The following is a 23223-nucleotide window of genomic DNA, read 5'->3' as shown; positions in this document are numbered from 1 at the left end:
CACTTTCCAGGAAGTTTTTGAGGCTCTATCATGCATAGATCTTTAAATTGTTTTCTACAAGATGAACGTATCTTTAAAGTCCATTTTCTGTGAAGTTTTTGAAGTATCCTAGTACCCAGGCTAAGCCTCAGGCCGTGGTGCCGGCATCCTGTATGAACACCTATTCATATCCCAGCTGCTCCTCTTCCAAGCCAGCTCTCTGCTGTGGCCTGGGAAAGCAGTAGAAGACGGCCCAAGTCCTTGGGTCCCTACACCCACGTGGGAGACTCAGAAGAAGCTCCTGGATCCTGGCTTCAGATCGGCACAGCTCCAGCCATTACAGCCAATTGGGGAGTGAACCAGCGGGTGAAAGACCTCTCTCCTTCTCTCTCCGTGTAACTCTGACTTTCAAATAAGTAAAATAAATCTTAAAAAAAAAGTTGACAACTCTACGACTGCGCAGTTCACTGTTTTTAAAAAATAAGATGTGAAGTAAATATGGCAGAATATTCACACTTACCAACACTGCTAATTTTTGCTGGATCATTCTCCATAGTCTGCCATAGCCCATCCTTTCATAGTAAAAACACAAAGAGGCTTCAAAAAGTTCATGGAAAATTTGCATTATCTTTTAATGCTCCTCTTCCACCAACTTTCTGAAGCCCTTCCATACGTGTTGCAATAATATTGTAACTTTTAAATGTTTCTTTTCATTTTCTTTGAAAGACAGAGAGATGGAAAGGGATAGACAAAGAAAAATTTCCCATATGATGATTCACTCCCCAAATGCCCACGACAGCCAGGGCTGGGTTAGGCCAAAGGCAAAGGCCTGGAACACAATTCAGATCTTCCACACGGGTGGCAGGGACCCAGATACCTGACCCATCACCTGCTGCCTCTCAGGATGCTGTGGGGAGCAGCTCGGACTAGACTAAGTTACTGGAATTAAGACTTATTCTATGCATCTGCTCTCCCACAATATGGCGCTGGGAGAGGAGAAAAACAGCTTCTACACAGCTGCCTCCAGTTCAGCCAATAAACTGTAGGACTTGCTCCTGATTGGAGGAGAGCAGCGTGCTCGGCGTGTGGGCAGCCGAGTTAGGATTGGCAGAGGAGGACTATAAAGGAGGAGAGAGACGGCATGCATCAGGAACATCTAAGGGGAACATCTAAGGGGAACACCTGTGCAGCCCCCGAGAGAGCCGGCCGGCGGTGTGCCGCTCCCCTGCGGAAGTGGGGAATGTGGCAGGGGGAACCGCCCTTCCACGGAGGTGGAAGGGACAGTAGCCAACCCGGGAAGAACCAGCAGCAAACCCGGGGAGCGCCGAGCAGACGAAAGAACAGCGCAGGGTCCTGTGTCGTTCCTCCACGAAGAGGGGGAGCGACAGGATGCGATTAGCAGGAAGCGGGGCAGGGACTGGCACCCAGGCATTGCGATGAGGGACACAGGCTCCCCACGCAGCATCTTAACCAGGCACCAAACCTCACCTCGAAAGCACTTACTACAAATCAAGGGCTTGCGCTTCCAGGAAGCCGACAGCTGGCGGAAGTGGAGCGGAAGCAGCAGAGGACCTTCCGCAAGTTCACCTACAGCGGCTTGGACCTTGACCGGCTGCCGCCCATGTCCCACAGCAGCTGACACAGCTATACAGCGCCCGGGGCTGAGCCGGGCCTGAGCCAGGCCTGCCGCAGAAGCACCTGGCCAAGGCCAAGATGGAGAAGCCGGAGGTGGTAAAGATGCTATCTGTGGGGCGTGATCATCCTCCCGAGACAGTGGGCAGCATGGTGGGCGTGACCACGGCAAGACCTTCAACCAGGTGGAGATCAAGCCCGAGATGACCAGCCACCTCCTGGGCGAGTTCCCTATCACCTACCCCAGCCGGGCATTGGCGCCACCGCTCCTCCAGCTGTGGTCCCCTCGAGCAGCCCTCCAGGGAAGGCGCCGGTCCCAGTGGGGAGGAACAGGGGGGATCACCGGCTTACCTGGGCTAAACTGGCGATCACTAATGGGGTTTGGAATAGCCATGGGCAGCTCCCTGGATTCGATCAGCCTCGCAGAATCTGCAGGCCCTTGCCCGTGGACGTGGAGAATCATCGACCTTATTCAAGGCTGGATTCGGTTAAGGAGAGGCGCCAAGCCTAAGTTTATGGGGCCACCTCCTGCCCACACTTCCTCAGAAGTCGGGTGTCTGTTAAAATTAAAACACCTTCTGCCTGGAGCCTCTTATTATGAAATCTGGGACAAGTTCATTGGGGCTCAGCTTCTCTCTGCGGCCATGGCAGCCGCTGTTGGCAACCTGGCCTGTTGTGTAACCTCCAGCCGCGTAATTCCATCCCTCACCCACGGTCATGGCTTCTACAGCCATCTGAGGGCAGGGAGAGCTGCCCAGGCTGCCTAGAACCAACTCCCAGGGGAATCTCAGAGTAAGAGGCACACCCTCATCTCAGAGCAGCAACTGAAAACCACGTGGAGCTGTCCACTAGAGTGGGGTTACCTTCATTCACAATATCCTCCAAGAATCGAGGTGTTATTAAAATATAGGACAGTGAATTAAATATATATATAAAATATTCAAACTGTGATAGAATTAGATGCTATTTCTTTTTTTTTTTTTTTTTTTTTTTTTGACAGGCAGAGTGGACAGTGAGAGAGAGAGACAGAGAGAGAAAGGTCTTCCTTTTTGCCGTTGGTTCACCCTCCAATGGCCGCCGCTGCAGCCGGCGCACCGCGCTGATCCTGGCAGGAGCCAGGAGCCAGGTGCTTTTCCTGGTCTCCCATGGGGTGCAGGGCCCAAGCACCTGGGCCATCCTCCACTGCACTCCCTGGCCATAGCAGAGAGCTGGCCTGGAAGAGGGGCAACCGGGACAGAATCCGGCGCCCCAACCGGGACTCGAACCCGGTGTGCCGGCGCCGCAAGGTGGAGGATTAGCCTATTGAGCCACGGCGCCGGCTCAGATGCTATTTCAAGTCCTCTGAAAAGCCTGGAGGAAAGTAGATTATCCCCAAGGGGCCGGTGCTGTGGCATAGCAAGTAAAGCCACCACCTGCAGTGCCAGCATCCTTTATGGGCACCAGTTTGAGAACCGGCTGCTCCGCTTCTGATCCAGCTCTCTGTTATGGCCTGGGAAAGCAGTAGAAGATGGCCCAGGTCCTTGGGCCCCTGCACCCACATGGGAGACCTGGAAGAGGCTCCTGGCTTCAGATTTGCACAGCTCCGGCTGTTGCATCCAGTTGAGGAGTGAACCAGAAGATGGAAGACCTCTCTCTCTCTCTCTCTCTCTCTCTCTGCCTCTCCTTCTGTGTGTAACTCTGTCTTTCAAATAAATAAATCAATCTTTAAAAAAAAAAAGAAAGTATAGTATCCCCATTTCAGAGTCTCAGAGGAAGAAATACATATATATATATTAGATTTATTTGAAAGGGTTACAGAGAAAGAAGGAGTAACAGAGAGAGAGAGAGAGAAAGAGAAAGAGAGAATCTCTGCTGGTTCATTCCCCAGGTAGCTGCAGCTGCCATGGCTGGGCCAGGCTAAAACCAGTGCTTTATCTGGGTCTCCCCCCTGGGTGGCAAAGGCCCATGCACTTGAGCCATCTCTGCTGCTTTCCCAGGCTATTAGCAGGGAGCTGGATTGGAAGTGGAGCAGCTAGGACTGGAACAGATGCCCACATGGGATGGAGGTATCACAGGTGGTGGCTTTACCCGCTGTGCCACAAGCCGGCCCTAACCCGCCCAGATATGGCGAAGATCAGAGGCAGCGGTCAAGCCAGAATCGGATTCCAGAGCCTGCGCATCTTCCTCCTGTCCTTGACTCTCTTCTTCCCGGACTCTTCAAACAAACAACACCAATAGTTTCCATCACCCAGTACTTTAATATTATTAGAGCCGCCGCTGTCGCTGTGAATTATTCAGTGATGAAGTTTTTATACACAACAAACCCTGAGAGTATCGTAAAATGCAGACCTCCAAGATCCTCTCCCATGCAGCCTAAAGAGCTGGAGCCACAGGTCTCTATCCTGGAACCCGTGGGTCTCTATCCTGGAACCCGTGCACTGGAGGAGGCCGGCGGAAGGTGCCGGGTGCAGGGGTGTGTCCACAGCTCTAGTCACAGCAGCTGTGGGCACTTGCACGATCTACCCTTGCATCTGAGTGCCCACTCAGATGAGGCATCGCCAGGGAGGGTCCACCCCGGAAGGGCTGACTGTGTGGGGCGCAGGGCACTGGACACTGCGGACACCTGTGTTCTCTGAGGACCCCACGTGCTGAGAGCGTAATTCTGCAGGCACAGCACACAGCCCAGGTCACCAAAAGCTGGCCATCACCTCAAGACAAAATGCAACCAGATCCCGCCCTCATGAGCTACAACTGCGGGCCCCCTGCTCCCGGTCATGGCTCCCCAGCCTCTGGAGCATGAGACGGAGGCCACCACCATGACTACAATTTTCAGAAGGCAACTGGTCTCCCGGCTGGTCTCCTAGCCTTCACACCTTCCCTGCCCAGGCAGCCCCAGCATTGCCACTAGCACCCTCCCTCTGTTCCAGAACCTTCCAAGAATCCCCATGACCCAAGGGACAAGATTCGGAACGCTCAACTCCCAGGCCTCCAGCAGCCGCCCTGTGTGTACCTCAGCTCTGTTCCCACACTCCTCCCCGCCCAGCCACCCTCACACCACCTCCAAGCTGACAAATGCACCACCTCTGCCTGCAACCCTCCCTGACCACCCTCACGCCACCCCCATGCCCTGCTGCCCGGGAACCAAGGCCCCCCCCCGAAGCCTCCCTCCTGCCCTGATTCCGGGGTCCCCTCTAGAACTCCAAGATCCTCAATTCCACCCTCGCCTAAAGTCTCTCTTGTGGAAAGTTGAGGTGTGCCCCATACAGGGAAAGAGCAACTGAGGGAGAGGGAGTCCCAGCTGGGTGCTGTGGCCACGCAGGTGTTCCCCAACTCCCACCCAAGAGACCAAGTCTACACGGGGTAGCCCCAGCAGTGTCACTAAGGGGTACCAGGAGGCGGGGGTGGGCAAGACTTCAGGGGGTGAGGGGCCAGCCCCCCCTCCCTAAAATGTCTTACTCAGCAGCCTGCTACTCAGACCTCCAAAGGACGGCCCTGTCCATGGACACTTCCCCAGGGCCTTCCTCAGTGCCAGGAGCCATTGCGGCTGCCCTCAAGGACTTGAGCACCTGTACCCAGGCTGTGCCCTGGGGACGTTCCGGGGCGGGGCGTGACAGAGCAGGAAGAGGCGGGAGCTGGAGGAGGCCAGGCCGGGGCTCTGCCAGGTACTGAGTGAGCGCTGTAGTAGGATTTCAGGCAGCAGCACTGGCTTATGCCCTAACAGCGTTCCCGGTGCCTCTCAGTCACTCACAACCGCAGTGCTGCGTTTCTGTACCGATGACCTGCAGGCGGCCGCTTTCTCAGAGCTGCCTCCAGGGAGTCCTAGACAGGGGGACCCCTGGACTACACCCCACCATTCACAGGTAATAGGACTCCTGACACTTAATCACAATTGGCCTCAGTTTCACCACCTGTCAGTGGGGAGGAACAACCCCAACCTAAGGAGATAAACAGCCCACAAAAGCAGACCCAAACGCTGCCAAGCACAAACGAACTTCTAGCAGTACAGAAGTCACACACACTTAGTTCAATGTCTGCTTCCAGACACAACAGGCGAGGAGGAGTCTCTGTGCACAGGGACACCCCATGGTGCCCTCGGGTACGTGCAACCGGCACCTTTTCAGAAAATCAATGAAGCATGCTTTGGTTATCAAAGATACCAGCTGGCATAAATTATTCTTGGACTTTCTCAAGTAAGGGAAAAATACATGCAAAAGCTTCCACCCCCTCCTTTTTCTTACAAGCACGCCTTTCAGACGCTTGGAGGTACTTTGGAAGTACTCCCACTTCCCTTTGAAATATAAAGATGAATCTCTCATAAAACCAGATAGGCCCTCTTGTCCACTGTCCCAGCCTGAGAAGTCTTTCTGCAAGGCCCGACAGCCTCTACCTGAAACAAGAAACTCAAGACAGCACCCCAGCTCCTCGTGTCTGTGGGTGCCCAGCTCCTGGGTGCCAAAGCCACATCTCACAGACGCGGGGCTGGCTTCTCCTCTGGTTACAGCAGACTGGCTTGCAGCGACGGACACCCCAGCGACCAGGCCTGGTGTGGACAGCACCTGGACAACAAGTGGCACTGCCAGCTGATGGAGGGCTGGCTGTTGGTCTGCAGGTAGAGACAACGGCTGTGCCCGCGCGGCTGTCCTAGGACTGAGAGTTCTCTCCGACTTCATGATCTCTTCCTGAGGAGTGCCACATGCTAACTTCATGCTTCCTCCATAATGAAAACAGCTGCTTGCTTTTTTTTTTCCAAGATTTTATGCATTTATTTGAGAGATAGATTTATAGACAGCGAGAGGGAGAGACAGCAAGAAAGGTCTTCCTTCCGTTGGTTCACTTCCCAGATGGTCACATCAGCCAGAGCTGCGTTGATCCGACACCAGGAGCCAGGTGCTTCTTCCCAGTCTCCCATGCAGGTGCAGGGGCCCAAGCACTTGGGCCATCTTCCACTGCTATCCCAGGCCATAGCAGAGAGCTGGATTGGAAAAGGAGCAGCCGGGACTAGAACCGGCGCCCATACGGGATGCCGGCACCGTGGCAGAGGATTAACCTAGTGTGTCACGGTGCCGGCCCCAAAACAGTTGCTTTCTCTGCAAACAGAAAAGCCTCTTGGTAACTCTTTGGATGTTGTACAGACAGGAGGGCTGGTGGTGACGACGGCAGCTGGTACCAACACAAAATCCACAAGTGAGGAGAACAGGCCGGGGCAGCTCCTTCGCACTGAACCTTGCTGATGCCTGAGTAACGGCTGCCACCCAAGCCCCTGGGGAGCTGGGGACCCACGGAGGGGTCCTCCAGCCACGGTCCCCTGCCCCATCAGGAGAGCACGGGCTGGGTGTGGCATGAGAACCCTGGAAGAGGCTGGTGGGGGTGGCCTGAAACAGATTTTCCTGACCCAAGTCCAACCAAGAATGGAACCGAATCACCCAGCCTCGCGCCAGTGGGCCACCCCAGGGCAGGTACCTTTGCCTCCTGAGGGACTCGGTCCTAGCAAGAGAGGGCCACTCCTGTTTTATCAAACAATCTCCGAAGTTAGGGACACTCTTGTATTGTCCTTGCTTTCCCTTAATAAGCTGTCATTCACGCTCCATGACACCGGCTGGCACCTCCCATAGAGCAACAACTATACTAACATGTTCTGTTCCCACAAACCATCGCATTCCCACCAGGGAGCAGGCCCGGGGCAGGCGCTGGGGCACAGCAGGTCAAGCCACCGCCTGGGCACACCTGCCTCCCAGCTTCCAGCTAATGTGCACCCTAGAAAGCAGCAGGTGATGGTTCAGTGTTGAGTCCCTGCCGCCCACGTGGGAGACCAGGATGGAGGTCCTGGCTTCCCGCTTCAGCCTGGCCCAGTCTGACTGTTGCTGGCATTTGGGGAAAGAACCGGCAAATGGAAGATCTGTTACTCTGCCTTTCAAATAAATCCAAATAAACTTGAAAGGAAGGGGGGGTATACCATGCTGTAGGCCAGAGGCCCCCTGGGGGCAGCCCCTGACTTACTGCATCTTGCTCCATCTAGTCCCCAGCGCAGGGAGGCAGGCAGAGCGTCCATCATCCATCACAACTGGGAAACTGAGGCACAGAGTGGGGCAGCAGTGACCAGCCAGCTGGTGCTGTGGGCCTGGAACCCGGGAGTCCTGGCTGCCAGCTCCGTCCCCTCAGCACCAAGGCTGCTCCAGGAGCCAGCCGCCCACGGCACACCCCCGGGGTCTTCCCGAGGCAGAAGCTGGAAGCCCAGGTGGGCGGGGTGCTACAGCCCCACCTGCAGCCACCCTTACTGCAAGGGTGACCTGCAGTGGGCGCTGTGGAGGGGAATAAAAGAAAAACAACAATTAAAGGAGAAAACCCGCTCCCAAGCCTGGGCACTGGGCTTCCGCTGAGTCCCTTGTCTGTGCTTTCCCTGCCCCGTTCCTGTGGGGTAGTGCAGCTTTCCTGTCTCCTCACTTCAGGGCCATCTGGGTTGTAGGGGCTGAAAGCCTCGGAAGCTCACGGAAGAAAGTCTACCAGACAGTCCTGGGGGCAGAGGGAGAGGGGGCGGGGCAGGGGTGCAGTGGAGGTAGAGACCAAGGCCCAGCAGTGAACCTAGGATTTGGGCCTCTCCCCTCCCCCGCTTCCTAAAGCTTCCCCAGGTGTGGCGAGGCAGCCAGGTGGGTGGGCAGGAAGGACCTCCAAGCCCTCAGAGCCCAAAGGGCCCCCACTGGGGAGCACTTCCGGTGGGACTGATGGACCTCACTGTCAGGCTCCCCTGTCCTTGCCCGTCCTCACTCCGGACGCACTCCTGGCTCACGTGGCTTTCCTGGGTGGTAGGCACAGTACTTCAGACACTGCTTAGATGGGGCCAGCACTGTGATGTAGCAGGTTAAGCCACCGCCTGCGATGCCAGCATCCCACAGAGGGGCCGGATCGAGTCCCGGCTTCTCCACTCTGATCCAGCTCCCTGCTAATGCGCCTGGGAAAGCAGCGGAGGACGGCCGAAGTCCTTGGGCGCCTGCACCCACATGGGAGACTCAGAAGAAGCTCCTGGCTCCTGGCTTTGGCCTGGCGCAGCACCAGCTGTTATGACCATTTGGTAAGTGAACCAGTGGATGGAAGATCTCTGTCTCTTAACTCTGCCTTTCAAATAAATAAAATAATCTTAAAAAAAAAAAAAAAAAGACCTTGCTTAAGACACGTGCATCCCACATCGCAATGCCTGGCTGACTTCCTGGCCCCTCTGCTTCTGATCCAGGTTCCGACTGTCGCTCCCCCTCTTCGTGGAGGAACGACACAGGACCCTGCGCTGTTCTTTTGTCTGCTCGGCCCTCCCCGGGTTTGCTGCTGGTTCTTCCCGGGTTGGCTACTGTCCCTTCCACCTCCGTGGAAGGGCGGTTCCCCCTGCCACTTTCCCCACTTCCGCAGGGGAGCGGCACACTGCCGGCCGGCTCTCTCGGGGGCTGCACAGGTGTTCCTTCAGATAGATGTTCCTGGTGCATGTTGTCTCTCTCCTCCTTTATAGTCCTCTTCCACCAATCCCAACTCTGCTACCCACACGCTGAGCACGCTGCTCTCCTCCAATCAGGAGCAGGTCCTGCTGTTTATTGGTTAAACTGGAGGCAGCTGAGTAGAAGCTGTTTCCTCCTCTCCCAGCGCCATATTGTGGGAGAGCAGATGCATAGAATAAGTCTTAATTCCAGTAACTTAGTCTAGTCCGAGTTGCTCCCAGTTGCTCCCCACACCGACTACTGCAGACCCTGGAAGGCAGTGGGTGATGGCTCAGGTATCCCTGACACCCACGTGGGAGACCCGGATGAAGCTCTAGGCTCCTCGCTTTGGCCTGGTCTGGCCCTGGTTAGCTCCTGAAAAACCCCAGGGGGAAGGGAAACAGGGAAATGACAGGCCTGCAGTGAGGGGGGTGGACTGCTTCTGCTGGAGGGAGCCCCACAACCTCCAGAGAGGACTGCTGGGGAGAGAGGCAGACAGCGGGGCAGATGGGGGTCTGCGGGCAGCAGAAGGGGTGACTCCTGGAGACCCCCCGACCCTCCCTCCGTGTCATGGAGCAGGCAGGTGCCCTGAGCGCTGAGGCCATCTTGGTTCTGCAAGAGCTTAGAGGGACGAGGGCGGGAAAGGAGAGGATACACCCGGGGGCCACTGAGCAGCCATGGAGGGAGCCAGAGAGGAAAGCAAGCAAGCTCCAGGCAGAGTTCCAACCTGGCTACTGCCATGGGTTGGGCGGCTGTCCCACAGCCAACCTCCAAATGTCCCTGCCCCCTGGCCTAGCAGCTGCCCCCCCCCCACCTCCCTGCTCAACTCCCACCACTTACCTCCTGCCAGAGCCCCACAGGGGGCCGCCCAGGCCACCCAACCACGTCACCTCCTTTCCAAGTTCTTTGTCACATATTTGATTACGTTTCATCTCGTGTAGAGCTGCCTAGAGATGGGGGTTCAGGGGTGGGAGGGGAGGGCAGCACGCACCAGCCTTCCGGCTCTCTTCTGCACGCAGGCCCCAAACAGCACAGAAGCCAACGTACAATGCAGGCCCCTCCGCTGTGGGTGTGGGTGTGGCGGGGGGGGGGTCCACTGATGCATTCAACATTAACCACTCTGTGTCAAACGTGCCACAAGTACTGTTTTCTCCATCTTCTTACATGCCCGGATTCTGTGTGTGTGTACGTGTTCACGCGTGTGTGCATGTGTGCATGAGTGTGGAGGCCTCCAGGCTTAGTACCCCACTCTCCCCGAAACCTATGGAACCCAGTTCAGCTGAACTTCTCCAACCATTTCACCCTCCCCAGGGCCTGTGCTTGGGCTGGTCCCTCTGTTGTGGGTTGAACTGTGACCCCCAGGGATTTATATGTTGAAAGACCCTGCCTCCCACTACCTGTGAACTTGACCTCTTTTGGAAGTAGGGTTGTTGCAAATGAAGCTGAGACCATCCTGGAGTCGGGAGGGCGCCTAATCCAACAGGACCAGTGTCCTTTAGAGAGGGACATGTGGCCACGGGGACACGCACCAAGGGAGACTGCCACGTGACGGGGAGGGCAGAGATGGATGCGGGGTTTGCAAATGGTTCATGGAAAATGTGTGCCAAGAAAAAATGACGCATGGATTTAAAAATATTTTTACACCAAAATCAATGTCTCTTTTAACGTCGTTTTCTAGGAACGTTTTGAAGTGGTCTGGTTGCAGTGGAGACCCATGGAGCAGCGACCCTGAGCCGCTGGCAGGACCGTGTGCCCCTGCTGCGGGCACAGGCAGCTCTCGACACAGGGAGCGCAGGTGCACGCCACTCCTCGCGGGGCCCCTGACCCCTCCTGGCTGACCTGCTTGTCTCGCTCCCCATAGAGCTCAGGGACCCTGCAGAGCCCAGCACACACCACTGCCCTAAAGCTCCAGCCCCTGGAGACCACATCATCATCGTGGGAAGAGATCAGCCACCTTGCTCACCAATCATGCGGCACAGAACGAAATGAGACCAAAAGGCCCACACTCAGCCTCACGGAGCACCAGGCTTGAGAAGTGAAATCTAGAACCTTCCACAGCTTCCATTACCTGTTCTTCTAGCCTCAGTAGCTCCACCTGCTACCTCCTTGCCCCTGCCAACTCCTCCTAAACCCAGGTTCTGAATCCTGGTTTCCCAAAGCTTGGCTACTCTCACCCTGAGGCTGCCCGATGCCCCTGAAACCTACAAAGGTTTCTGTTTAGGCCACACAGCTGCAAACTCACCTGTATGCAGCCTCACCTACTGACTGTTTCACACTTGTCTCTAAGCTCTGTCAGTTCCTTGGTGACATCCCTCCCTCCTCAGGACAAAGCTGACTTTTAACAAAAGTTTTTTGATTATTAGGAAAAAGTGTTAGGATTCCCTTCTGTGCACATCCATTTGCTCAACAGTTAAAGTCAGGCCTTGGACTTGCTCCTGAGACATCAGAGAAATCACATCCCTCCCCAGGGTCTCACAAGCTGGGACTTCATTCAAGTCACTTTCTGTGTGCTACATGAGGAAACTGTACCCACAAGTGTGCTACAGAACATTCACTAGGGGCCGGCCCTGAGGCATTGTGGGTAAAACCACCGCCTGCAGTGCCAGCATCCCACATTGGCGACGGTTCGAGTACGGCTGCTCCACTTCCAATCCAGCTCTCTGCTATGGCCTGAGAAAGCAGTAAAAATGGCCCAAAATCCTTGGGCTCTTGCACCTGCCTGGAAGACCTGGAAGAAGCTCCTGGATCCTGGCTTCGGATTGGCTCAGCTCTGGCTGTTGTGGCCATCTGGGGAGTAAATCAGCAGACGGAAGACCCCGCTCTCTGTCCCTCCCTCTCACTGTCTGTAACTCTGCCTCTCAAATAAAAATAAAATCTAAAAAAATAAAAAATAAAAAAGATAAGTTAAAAAAAGTTTTTGGATATTTGAAAATATTTCCAAATTTATCGGTAAAGAAATAAATTGTTTTAAAAATTAGAAAATAGGGGCCGGCACTGTGGTGCAGCGGGTTAAGCCATCATCTGCAGCACTGGCATCCCATATAGGCACAGGTTCAAGTGCCAGCTGCTCCATTTCCAATTCAGCTCCCTGCTAACATTCCTGAGAAAGCAGTGAAAGATGGCCCAAGTGCTTGGGGCCTGTACCCATGTAGGAGACCTGGAGAAAGCTCCTGGCTCCTGGCTTCAGCATGGCCCAGCCCTGGCTGTTGTAGCCATTTAGGGAGTGAATCAGTGGCTGCAAGACCTCTCTGTCTCTCTCTCCCTCTCTCTCTCTCTCTCTTGCTCTATAACTTTGCCTTTCAAATAAATAAAAATAAATCTTAAAAAAAAATAGAAAATACTTGGAAGTAAAGAAAACACCTGTGGTAGTTACCAGCTAATACCTTGAACAGATACTTGACTTATTGTGCCTCAGTTTACCATCTAGGAAATGAGTACAGCAACACTGCCTATCACTTTGCTTGTAAGAACTCGCATGCTAATACATGAAGAAGTTGGGCCCAAACCAGGCACGCAGCAGATGCAACACAGTTATGAGTCACTATCATCCTCATCCCAAACAGAAGGTATAGGATTAAAGAAGTATTTAGAGGAAATGTTAAAACATTTGAAGTCTACATCAGAGCACAAGAAAGATGGAAAATTAAAGAGATAAACATCCAACGGAGGAAGTCAGCAAAAGAACGGCAAGAATAGAATCAAAGCATAAAAATTCATGTAATAAAAAGCAAATATCCAAGAGAAAATCAGCAAAACCAAAATCTGATCATTTAACAAAGATCATTTTGAAAGCAGAAAAAAAAAAGTTAAACGATGTTACAAATGAAAAACGGACAAAAACTGTAGATGGAACGGAAATGTAACTGAGAATACAAGTTCTGTGCCAGTTAACTTGACATTCACACATTTCTATAAAATATAAACATGACTTGCAAAAGTAATTGAAAGGCTGGCGTCGTGGCTCAATAGGCTAATCCTCTGCCTGCGGTGCCGGCACACTGGGTTCTAGTCCCAGTCGGGGTGCGGGATTCTGTCCCGGTTGCCCCTCTTTCCTCTTCCAGGCCAGCTCTCTGCTGTGGCCAGGGAGTGCAGTGGAGGATGGCCCAAGTGCTTGGGCCCTGCACCCCAGGGGAGACCAGGAGAAGCACCTGGCTCCTGCCTTCGGATCAGCGCGGTGCGCTGGCCGCAGCACGCCGGCCGCGGCGGCCATTGGAGGGTGAACCAACGGCAAAGCTCCAGCTGTTGAAGTCCGTCCTTCCTTCCTTCCTTCCTTCCTTCCTTCCTTCAAGATTTATTTATTTATTTGAAAGTCAGAGTTATACTGAGAAAGGAGAGGCAGAGAGAGAGAGAGAGGTCTTCCATCCACTGGTTCACTCTCCAATTGGCTGTTGCAACTGCCGGAGCTGCGCCGATCCAAAGCCAGGAGCTTCTTTGGGGTCTCCCACATGGGTGCAGAGGCCCAGGAACTTGGGCCAGCTTCCACTGCTTTCTTAGGAGTTAACAGAGAGCTGGATGGAAGTGGAGCAGCCAGGACTTGAACCAGTGCCCATTTGGGATGCCGAAACTGCAGGCTGAGGCTTAGCCCACTATGCCACAGCGCCAGCCCCAACTCTGCCTTTCAAATAAATTAATTAATTAAAAAAAAAGAAATAGAAAAGCTAAATAGTCTTACAATCACTAAAGAATAAATTAGTTGGGGCCAGTGCTGTGGTGTAGCAGGTAAAGCTGCCACCTGCAGTGCCCACATCCCTTATGGGCTCCAGTTTGAGTGCCAGCTGCTCCACTTCCAATTCAGCTCTCTGCTAATGTGCCTGGGAAAGCAGCAGAAGACGGCCCAAGTCCTTTGGCCCCTGCACCCATGTGGGAGACCTGGAAGAAACTCCTGGTTTCCATCTGGGGAGTGAACCAGTGGAAGGAAGATCTCACTCTCTGTCTCTCTGTCACTCCACCTTTCAAATAAGTAAATAAATCTTAGAGAAAAAAGAAAGAAATTGGTGGGAGCGGCATTGTGGTGTGGTAGGTTAAGCTGCCACTTGTGATGCTGGTATCCCACATCAGAATGCTGGTTTCGTTCCTAGATACTCGGCTTCAGACCAGATTCCTGCTAGTGAGCCTAGGAAGGCAGCAGAAGATGGCCCAAGTGCTTGGGCTGCTCCCACCCACATAAGAGACCAGGATGGAGCCCCTGACTTCAGCCTGGCCCAGACCTGACTGTTGCAGACATTTGGGCAGTGAACCACTGGATGGAAGATCGATTTCTTCCCCCCGCCCCCCCCCCCCGTCACTCTGCCTCTCAAATAAATAAATCTTTTTAAAAAATGAAAAAAGAAAGAAATTAGTAATGTAAGGTCATCCCATAAGGAAAACATTAGGTATGGATGGACAAACAGGGGAGTTCTACTAAACTTTCAAAGCATAGATGATCTTCAAAAACTTGCTAAAAATACTCAAGGGAATGAATACATAGGGGCTGCCAGACTGGTTTTCTTTCTTTTTTTTTTTTTTTAACTGTTCGCTTCTTTAAAAAAAAAAAAGATTTATTTATTTATTTGAAAGGCAGAATTACAGACAGAGAGAGGTCTTCCCTCTGATGGTTCACTCCCCAAATGGCTACAATGGCTGGAGCTGGGCCAATACAAATCCAGGAGCCTGAAGCTTCTTCAGGGTCTCCCACGTGGGTGCAGGGCCCCAGGGACTTGAGCCATCTTCTACTGCTTTCCCAGGCCATAGCAGAGAGCTGGATTGGAAAAGGAGCAGCCGGGACTCGAACTAGTGCCCATATGGGATGCTGGGACTGTAGGTGGCGGCTTTACCTGTTATGCCACAGCACTAGCCCCCAGACTGGTTTTCAAACCAAAGACAGCATGATAAAAGAAAATTACATACCAGCATCACTCAAGAACATGAGATACGACATCCTAAACACAAGTAAGAGCATAACCTCATATTATATGAGACAAATAACATACCATGAGCAAGCTGGATTTATCTCTAAGGTTTACATTGAACATTAACTAAGATAGTTAAAGCACATCAAAAGACTGAAGGAGAAAAACTACACATCAAGTATGGAACAAGATTGACACCCAAACACAAGTGAAAACAAACCTTTTAGCACAGTCTACAAATGTGTGGAACCTTCTTTATCTATTAGAGAAAAAAACCAAACCAAAACAAAAATGTGACCACCTAACACAATGGTAACACGTTTTCAGCATCCCCATTACAACCAGGTAACCACAGCATATGCAAAAATGAACTCAAAATGACTCAAAGGCTTCAGTGTAGCATCCGAAACTTTTTTTTTTTTTTGACAGGCAGAGTGGACAGTGAGAGAGAGAGAGACAGAGAGGAAGGTCTTCCTTTGTCGTTGGTTCACCCTCCAATGGCCGCCGCGGCTGGTGTGCTGTGGCCAGCGCACCACGCTGATCCGAAGGCAGGAGCCAGGTGCTTCTCCTGGTCTCCCATGCGGGTGCAGGGCCCAAGCACTTGGGCCATCCTCCACTGCACTCCCGGGCCACAGCAGAGAGCTGGCCTGGAAGAGGGGCAACCGGGACAGACTCCAGCGCCCCGACAGGGACTAGAACCCGGTGTGCCAGCGCCACAAGGTGGAGGATTAGCCTAGTGAGCCGCGGTGCCGGCAGGGATCCGAAACTTTGAAACTCTCGGAAGGAAACGCAGGCAACCATCATCCTGATTTTGGATTAGCCAGTGATTTCTTGGGTAGGACACTGAAAGCCCAAGCAATCATCGCCAAACGGGACTTCAGCACAGTGTAGAACTTTGTGGCTCAAGGACACAGGCAAGAAAGCCAAAGGACACCCCATGATGAGAGAAACGGTTTTCAATACACGGCACTAACATCTGACAATCAATAGAGAGCTCTGACGACTCAGGAATAAAGCAAACAGTCCCAATTAAAAACAGGCAAAGGATCTGAAGAAATGCTCCTCTCAAGAAGATAGACACGTGACCAAGAAGATGCTCCACACATGAGTCACCAGGGAAATGCAAAATAAAAACCCCGGCAAGACACTACCTCCAAGCCTCCAGGATGGCTGGGATCAAAAAGACAGACAGCAGGCATTGTGGCACAGCGGGTTACACCTCTGCTGGGGACGCCCACACGCTGCAGCATGAGCCAGTAGGACCAGCTCCTCCACTTCCAATCCAGTTTCTAGCTAATGCGTCCTGGGAGATAGCAGATGGCTGTTCAAATGCTTGAGCCCCATCCACCCATGTGGAGACCCAGCTGGAGTTCCTGGCTCCAGGCTTTGGCCTGACGCAGGCCCAGCTGGTACAGCCTGGAGCCAGGAACTCCAGCTGGGTCTCCACATGGGTGGATGGGGCTTAGGCATTTGAACTGCCATCTGCTATCTCCCAGGAACCCTCATGGCAGCAACAGGCAGCACAGCCAAAAAGTGCACACAACCCGGATGCCCAACAGTCGAAGAACAGGTAGACACAATGTGGTGGAGCCACACAAGGCATCACTATGCAGGGATACAAGGGAGTACTGATGCGTGCTACACTGTGGATGAACTTGGCAGCACTGTGCCGAGACAGGAGGTCAATCACACAGGACCACATATGACTCCACTTATAGGGAATGTCCCGAGTAGGCCAAGCTGCAGAGACAGAAGAGAGAGAAGTGCATTTGTTCATTTCCAGGGCTGGGAGGGGGTGGGGAAACTGGAGGGTGCAGGGTTCCTCCTCCAGGGTAATGCAAATGTTCGAAGCCCGGTCATGGTGATGGCTCCCAACTGTGTGACTAGACCCAGTGGGCTGGAAAATAAAATTTGGGGGGCTGCTCCCAGATACTTTCTGCTTTTTTTATTGTGGGTAAAATAATATAACAAAATTTTCCATCTGAATGAGCTTTAAAAAGATGTATTTATTTATTATTTATTTATTTAAAAGGCAGAATGACAAAGAGAGGGACAGGCAGAGAATGACAGGGAGAGAGACAAGAGAGAGAGAAATCTTTCATCCACTGGTTCATTCCCCAAATGCCTGCAACAGCCAGGGCTGGGCCAGGCCGAAGTCAGGAACCAGGGATTCCATTTGGGTCTCCCACATGGGTGGCAGGAGCCTAAGTACTCGGGCCATCATCTAATGCTTTCCAATTGCATTAACAGGAGCTGAGGCTCCAACCAGGCAATCCAAGAAGGGATACAGGCGTCCCAAGTGACAGTTTGACCCGCTGAGCCACAATGCTCACTCCCATTTTAACCATTTTTAGGTACACAATTCAGTGGCATTAAGTACACCCACACTGTTGTCCTACCACCACCACCCTGCTCCTCTGGAATGTGTTCACCTTCCCCAACACAAACTCTACCCACTAACCGCTCACCCTCCCCTGACCCTGGAAACTCCCAGTGTGGGTCCCTAACATTTAGTGGAAGCCAACAGTATTTGTCCTTTCGTGCTTGTCTTATTTATTATCAGGGTATGTTAAAGACTCATCCACAGTGTAGCACGTGTCAGATTTGCCTTCCTTCCTAAGGCTAGATAACATCCCACTGTATTTTTTTTAAATGAAGCAGAATAATTTTTAATGCAATAAGACGGAAGACACTGGAGCGCATTTTTCATAACAAAGCCAAGTGCCACTTCACAGAAGGTTTCAGTTGGGTGCACACATGACTGTGCTTCAGGTCACAGTACTGGATCACTCACTGTGCACCACACTCATAAAAGCCTGCACAACACTGAGCTTGATGGTAGTGCCGCAAGTCCACACTGCTGGCCTGGCTCTTCTCCATTCGCAGTGCCAGATCTCACTTCCAAAGAGCTGTTTGAGGACTGGCATTGTGGCACAGCTGGTTAAGCTACCACCTACCACACCAGAATCCCATGTGGGCACCAGTTCAAGTCCCAGTTGCTCTACTTCCAATCCAGCTTCCTGTTAATGCATATGGGGAAGCAACAGAAGATGGCCCAAGCACTTGGGCCCCCTGCCACCCACATGTGAGACCTGGATGGAGACCCAGGCTCCTGCCTTTGGCTTGGCCCAGCCCTGGCCACTGCAGTCATGTGGGGAGTGAACCAGCAAATGGAAGCTCTTGCTCCTGTTCTCTCTCTCTCTCTGTCACTCTGCCTTTCAAAGTATATAAATAAATCTTCTATTAAAAAGGAGAGAGAGAGCAAGCGAGTGAGCTGCAGGACAGGTCCCCATGGACTGCCTCCCACACTAGACTTGCTACCCTCTTCCCTCCAGGTGCACGCCTTCTGCATTCTCTCTGCCCCTCACCTTGCTCTGAGCCTGCCTGCACCCACCCCAGCCCCTAGCTGGGCAGCTCCAGCACTTGAGTTGTGCTCAGCTCTTTCCTGCACCTTTCACTCTTGGCTCAAACTGGGCTGCATCCCCTTCGACCAGCATCTGGGGATCATGTCTCCCTTGAGACCCCTTTCAAATACCTTCATGCACCCCGAAGCGTGCTGATTTGCTCTGGTTCACTCCAACTCACCCCAGCAGCCCTTTGTCCATCGCTCTGGGCATGCTAGGAATAAGAGTTGGGTCTTTCAGTCCTCCCAAGAGCACTCCAAGCCCCTGGGTCATGTCTGCCTTGCACACCATCACATCCTCAGCTCTGGGCTCAGCAAGTAGGAAATCTTCATCAAGTATTTGTTCAATCAAGAACAGACCAGGGACGCCAAGAACTTCCAGATCAAACTTGGAAGCCTGGTTTCTTGCTTTTTCCTCCTCTAATGCACACAGAGCTTGCTTTCTCCACTGGAGACACCTAGCCCTCTACGCCGTCCGCACCACCCAGCCTTCTCCCCTCCTGTCCAGGGGAGGTGTTTGCAACATGGGTCTCAGAGCTCTGATGCTCCTGCTGCATGGACCCTCCTGAAGCACCGGGAGAGGTACAGGGGCCAAAGAAATAAACGCACAGTCTGTCCCCCAGTTCTCTGCCACCTTTGTATCCAGGATCTTTGTAAGGTAGCATCATACCAGCTCAGCACAGAAACACAGAACAGCAGCCTCCAGGGATACCCCAGCTCCAAAGCAGATCTGTCCCTTGTGACATTCTCCTCACTTAAAAAAAATAAATCTATGTGTTTGAAAAGCAAAATGACAGAGAGAGAGAGAGAACAAGACAACGGAGGGGGGTATCTTCCATCCACTGCTCCCCCAAATGGCCACATCAGCCAGGTCTGGACCAGGAAGAAGCCAGAAGCCTAGAACTCCATCTGGTCTCCCGCGTGAGTGGCAGCGGCCCAAGCATCTTCCACTGCTTTCCCAGGAACATTCGCAGGAAGCTGGACTGGAAGCAAAGCAGCTGGGCCTGGAGAGGGTGCTGTGGTGTAGGATGGTGTAGGATGACAGGAAACCCAGCGCACCACACCGGGCGCACCTCCTCCCTTCCCACCTCCCAGCCTCTCCTGCTCTTTAACCCTTCCTGTGCAAGACCCGACTTCATTCCTGGTGGTTTTTATCATGTCGCCATCCTAGTCGAGAATGAGCCAAATTCAAAGTGTCCTCAATCTTCAGAGCATTTTGCGGAAGCTGCTCACCCACTTACCTCTGCCCCCTTCCCCACACTGCCCCCATCCCACTGGATCCACCTCTTCATCGGGTCTCTCCCAGTCCCTCTCCCTGTAGACACACACACACACACACACACGCCCACCCTGCACCTTCCACCACTGGTTCATCATCTACCATGTATTGAGATCTTGTTACAGCCCAGACACCAGCTGAATCCCTGCCTCATGGAGTTTCCCCTCCAGGGCTGGGCTTCTCACCCTCAGCCCTGCTGACATCTGGGGCCAGATGATTCTCCATGGCTGGGGGCACACGAGGTGCTGTGGGTCTTCCGGCATCTCTGGCCTCTCCCCACCGGCCGGCAGAAGTGCCTTCTGTGCCCCCCACCCCCACACCCTACCCCCGCATCTCAGCACATTGCCTGGGGCCAAGGTGCCCTCCACTGAGATCGCTGGTCTGGAGCAGTTAGGGAGAGCGGAGGGATGCTAAAAAGCCAGGTTCCAGATCCCACCCCAGAAAGTCTGAGCCAGGGGCCCAGGAATCTGCATTCCCACAGCCCTCTGGGTGCTTCTGAGGCAGGCAGCCCCGGGACCCCTGCTTGAGGAACCTTGGACAACGGGCATATCTAGGCAGGTGGCAGATCAACAGTCACGCCAGGTCAGTTCATCACAAGCACGATCCATGTAGGAACAAGACACGTGAGCGGGTGTTTTGGGTGGAAGTGCTGTGGCAGCCACAATCCAGTCCTGGATCGGGGCAGCCTCCCTGACAGAGAACCTAATGATAAAGCCAAGTGCAGCAGCACAGGCAAGTGTGGGAGAGATGAGAGGGGGCAGTGTCCCACACATCTCTACCTTTTCTCCCACACTTTTTATTTCTGGATGTGCACATCCCCTCCTCTATCCAAAACTTACCCTTCTTTCAAGTCTGCCTCCTCCAGGCAGTCTTCCCTAACTATTCTAGCCATAAGTGCCTATCTTCTCAGACAATTTAACACTTGCTCCCTCTCTCCTCAAGTGGACTTCGAGCCCCCTGAGCCTTGAACTGCATCATCTCCTTTACCCCAAGGCACTCTTCCAGGATGGGGCATTCATAAGCTTTGCACCGGTCCAGGATGGGCACACGCTAGCTTCATCAGATTAATCCGAGTCCCCAGAGTGAGACTGGAAAGGTGGCATCTGTGGGAGTTAGGGGGTCCAGGTCTCTGTGTGCGAACAGGAGGCAACAGGTACACCTGCTGAACTCCAGGCAGCTGGCCCAGCCCCCAAGAGCAGGCCCATCCTGCCAGAGCAAGCAGGTGGTAACTGGGCTGGCACCTGCCATGGGCACAGACACTGAGCTCCTGTTGACAAGGCAGAAGAACTCCCAGCAGCCCCCAGCAACTCTAGGGAGGCTCCAGCAGGGGGCAGGAACCCAGCACAGCTCTGCTGAGGAGCAAGTGCCAAAACAGCATTAGGCAAAGGGCCTACAGGCCCACAGGCAGCAGGCCGGTTCCGGGACTCAGCTGTCCTTGCACAGGATCATCTCCGAGTGGCAGGAACCAAAACAAGAGGCAGCCCCAACCAGATCCAACGAGTCAGGAAGCTCTGAAAATGTCCTTTGAAGCCACCAAGTGCCATACACGAGCTGTCCTCCATTAGGGAAGAGGCTCTCTGCGAAAGGTCTGTGGCAGGGACTGTGGGAGACAAGTGTGGGGCACAGCTCTGGGGGAAGTCACAGCCAAGGCAGGCGCGCTCAATGCGGGGAGAGAAGCAGGTGCAATCCCCGGCCTCCTATCCTCCTGGGCAGCCCAGATGAAGAGCACGCCTGACCCATTTCAAACCCCAAGGGCACAGAAAGAACACCTGCTGATCATTTGAAAGAGCAGAGGAGAGGAGATGCTTGCGGAGCAGGAGAGGCGTATTTGTTCCCTATCAGAAGGGGAAAGAGACAGCAAGAGGGACACACGCAGCAGAGAAAAAAACGCTCCAGTAAAAACGGGGTGGGAGGTGTCTATTTCCCCGCATCTCTGATACGCGAGAGCCCTACAACCGAACCTCCCTCAGTCCCCAGACCAGGCAGAGTAACCCGAGCGTCTCCCCCAGAAGCCGGCAGAGCCCACAGAAGGCAGCGGCAGGTGCCTAGCCCATCTTCTGCCTGCGGGGACGCAGCCCGTGAGCGCGTTTCTCAGCGACGCCTTCCGCAGCTTTCTCCTCCCCGGGCTCGCCCGTGGCCGGGGGCAGAGGACCGCTTTGACCGTTTGCGCCAAGGCTGAGTACCGTCTGTTTCGGAAGGGGCCAGGGTGCACGTTTCACAGCAGACTCGGTGGCCACGGGATTGTGAGGATTCCCTGTCCCTAACGCACGGCCACGGCCGGCCACCACCTCCACCTAATCCGACTCGGGGAGGGGGTGCGTCTCCCCGCCCCCCCCCCCGGAGTCCCTCCAAAAACTGAAGGTTCAATCAACAGACCGAAAAACAGCATCTCGCGCCCCTGCTCCCACCCCACGGCCGTGAGCTCGAGGCGGTGTGGGAGGCTCGGCTGCGACCCCCAGGACGGCTCCGGGCACTTAGGTGGACCTGGAGTCAGTCCGGCCACGCGTTATGCCAACCCGCCCCCAGCCCGTTTTTCACCGCAGAACTAAGTTGCCGGGGCCGCCGGCTGGCGCCGAACTCGCGCAGTGCCCTGGCCGGGAGGGCGGAGACGCGCTTCGCGGCGCCGGGGCCTGCGCGCGGACCCCACGGCCGCTCCCGAGGGCGCGGCGCCGCCCCGCCGACTTTCTCACCTCTTGATGTAGTTCCTGCCGTACAGGATCTGCTGCAGCAAGGTCACCAAAGCGAAGGCGCAGATGAAAATGAAGAGCAAAGTTCGGTTCCCCAACAAATCCCGGTTAGCCGAGGGGTCTGCGTAGCGCATCCTGGCGGCCGGGTGCCGCAGGCGCGGGGCGCGGGGCGGCCCGGCGATCGCGCGCGGGGCTCCGGGCCCCCGGGGGCCGCGCGGCGGGCCCGGCACCTCTCGGCGCGGTCAGGCGGGCGGAGGACTTGGCGGGGCAAAGTTTCCGGCTGGCGCGGCTGCAGCTCGGGGGGCATCCGGACGCGACTGGCCCCTGGGCGGCAAGCAGGACTGATCCGGCCGCAGGGAGCGCGGCCGCGGCCCCGGGCCTTCCCTCCGACGTCTCTGCCCGTGCGCGCGGGTGCCGGGGAGCCGCCGGTTTCCCAGCGGAGGGGCGACGCCAGGTGCCGCGCGCCGGGGCCGTCCCCTCCCGCCGAAGCGTTGGCCAATGGGGAGCGGGCTCCGTCCGCCGTGCGCCCCGGCGCGCCGCCCCCTTCGGCCCTGCTCCCGGGCGCGGGGGCCCAGCGCGCAGAGCCTGCCCAAGCCGGCCCGAAGCTCGGCAGCTCGGAGGTCGGCCTACAGTTCAGCGGGTGGGAGGTGGGCGACAGAGCACCCGCACGGTCCGCTGGTGACGGGCTGGCTGTGGGGAGGTGCGGAAAACGCCGGGCTGCAATCGTGGAAGTCAAATGGGGGCCGGACGGGAAAGCCGCGGCCGCGGAGCTCGGCTGCGGGAGAGGAGCATTTGCATGCGGCGCGCAGGGCACTGAGTCACCGCCGCGGCTGCGTCCCTGCGCGCTCCTGGAGAGCGCCCCGGAGCAGGCGGCGCAAGGTCAGCCCGGCTGCCCTTCAAGGACGGCGCACGCCCCGAC

At 54.7% G+C, this 23223-nt stretch overlaps 1 protein-coding gene across 4 annotated transcripts in view; it reads right to left on the bottom strand.

Annotated features, from left to right (window-relative positions):
- ST8SIA5 (ST8 alpha-N-acetyl-neuraminide alpha-2,8-sialyltransferase 5) overlaps nucleotides 1–22785 on the bottom strand; it is a 69531-nt gene extending 46746 nt beyond the window's left edge. For 2 of the 4 annotated variants that reach the window (XM_070050245.1, XM_051851249.2), the window contains exon 1: nucleotides 22308–22580. In XM_070050245.1, the coding sequence (XP_069906346.1) occupies nucleotides 22308–22438 (131 nt within the window). In that variant the 5' untranslated portion in view covers nucleotides 22439–22580. Of the gene's footprint in view, nucleotides 1–22307 lie in introns of all 4 variants that reach the window. The other 2 variants (XM_051851247.2, XM_051851248.2) reach the window with 2 other exon arrangements.
- Nucleotides 22786–23223: the final 438 nt, after the last annotated feature.

Source organism: Oryctolagus cuniculus, chromosome 10, assembly GCF_964237555.1.
Source record: "Oryctolagus cuniculus chromosome 10, mOryCun1.1, whole genome shotgun sequence".
Taxonomy (NCBI): domain Eukaryota; kingdom Metazoa; phylum Chordata; class Mammalia; order Lagomorpha; family Leporidae; genus Oryctolagus; species Oryctolagus cuniculus.
This window is presented reverse-complemented; position numbering and strand designations above follow the sequence as displayed.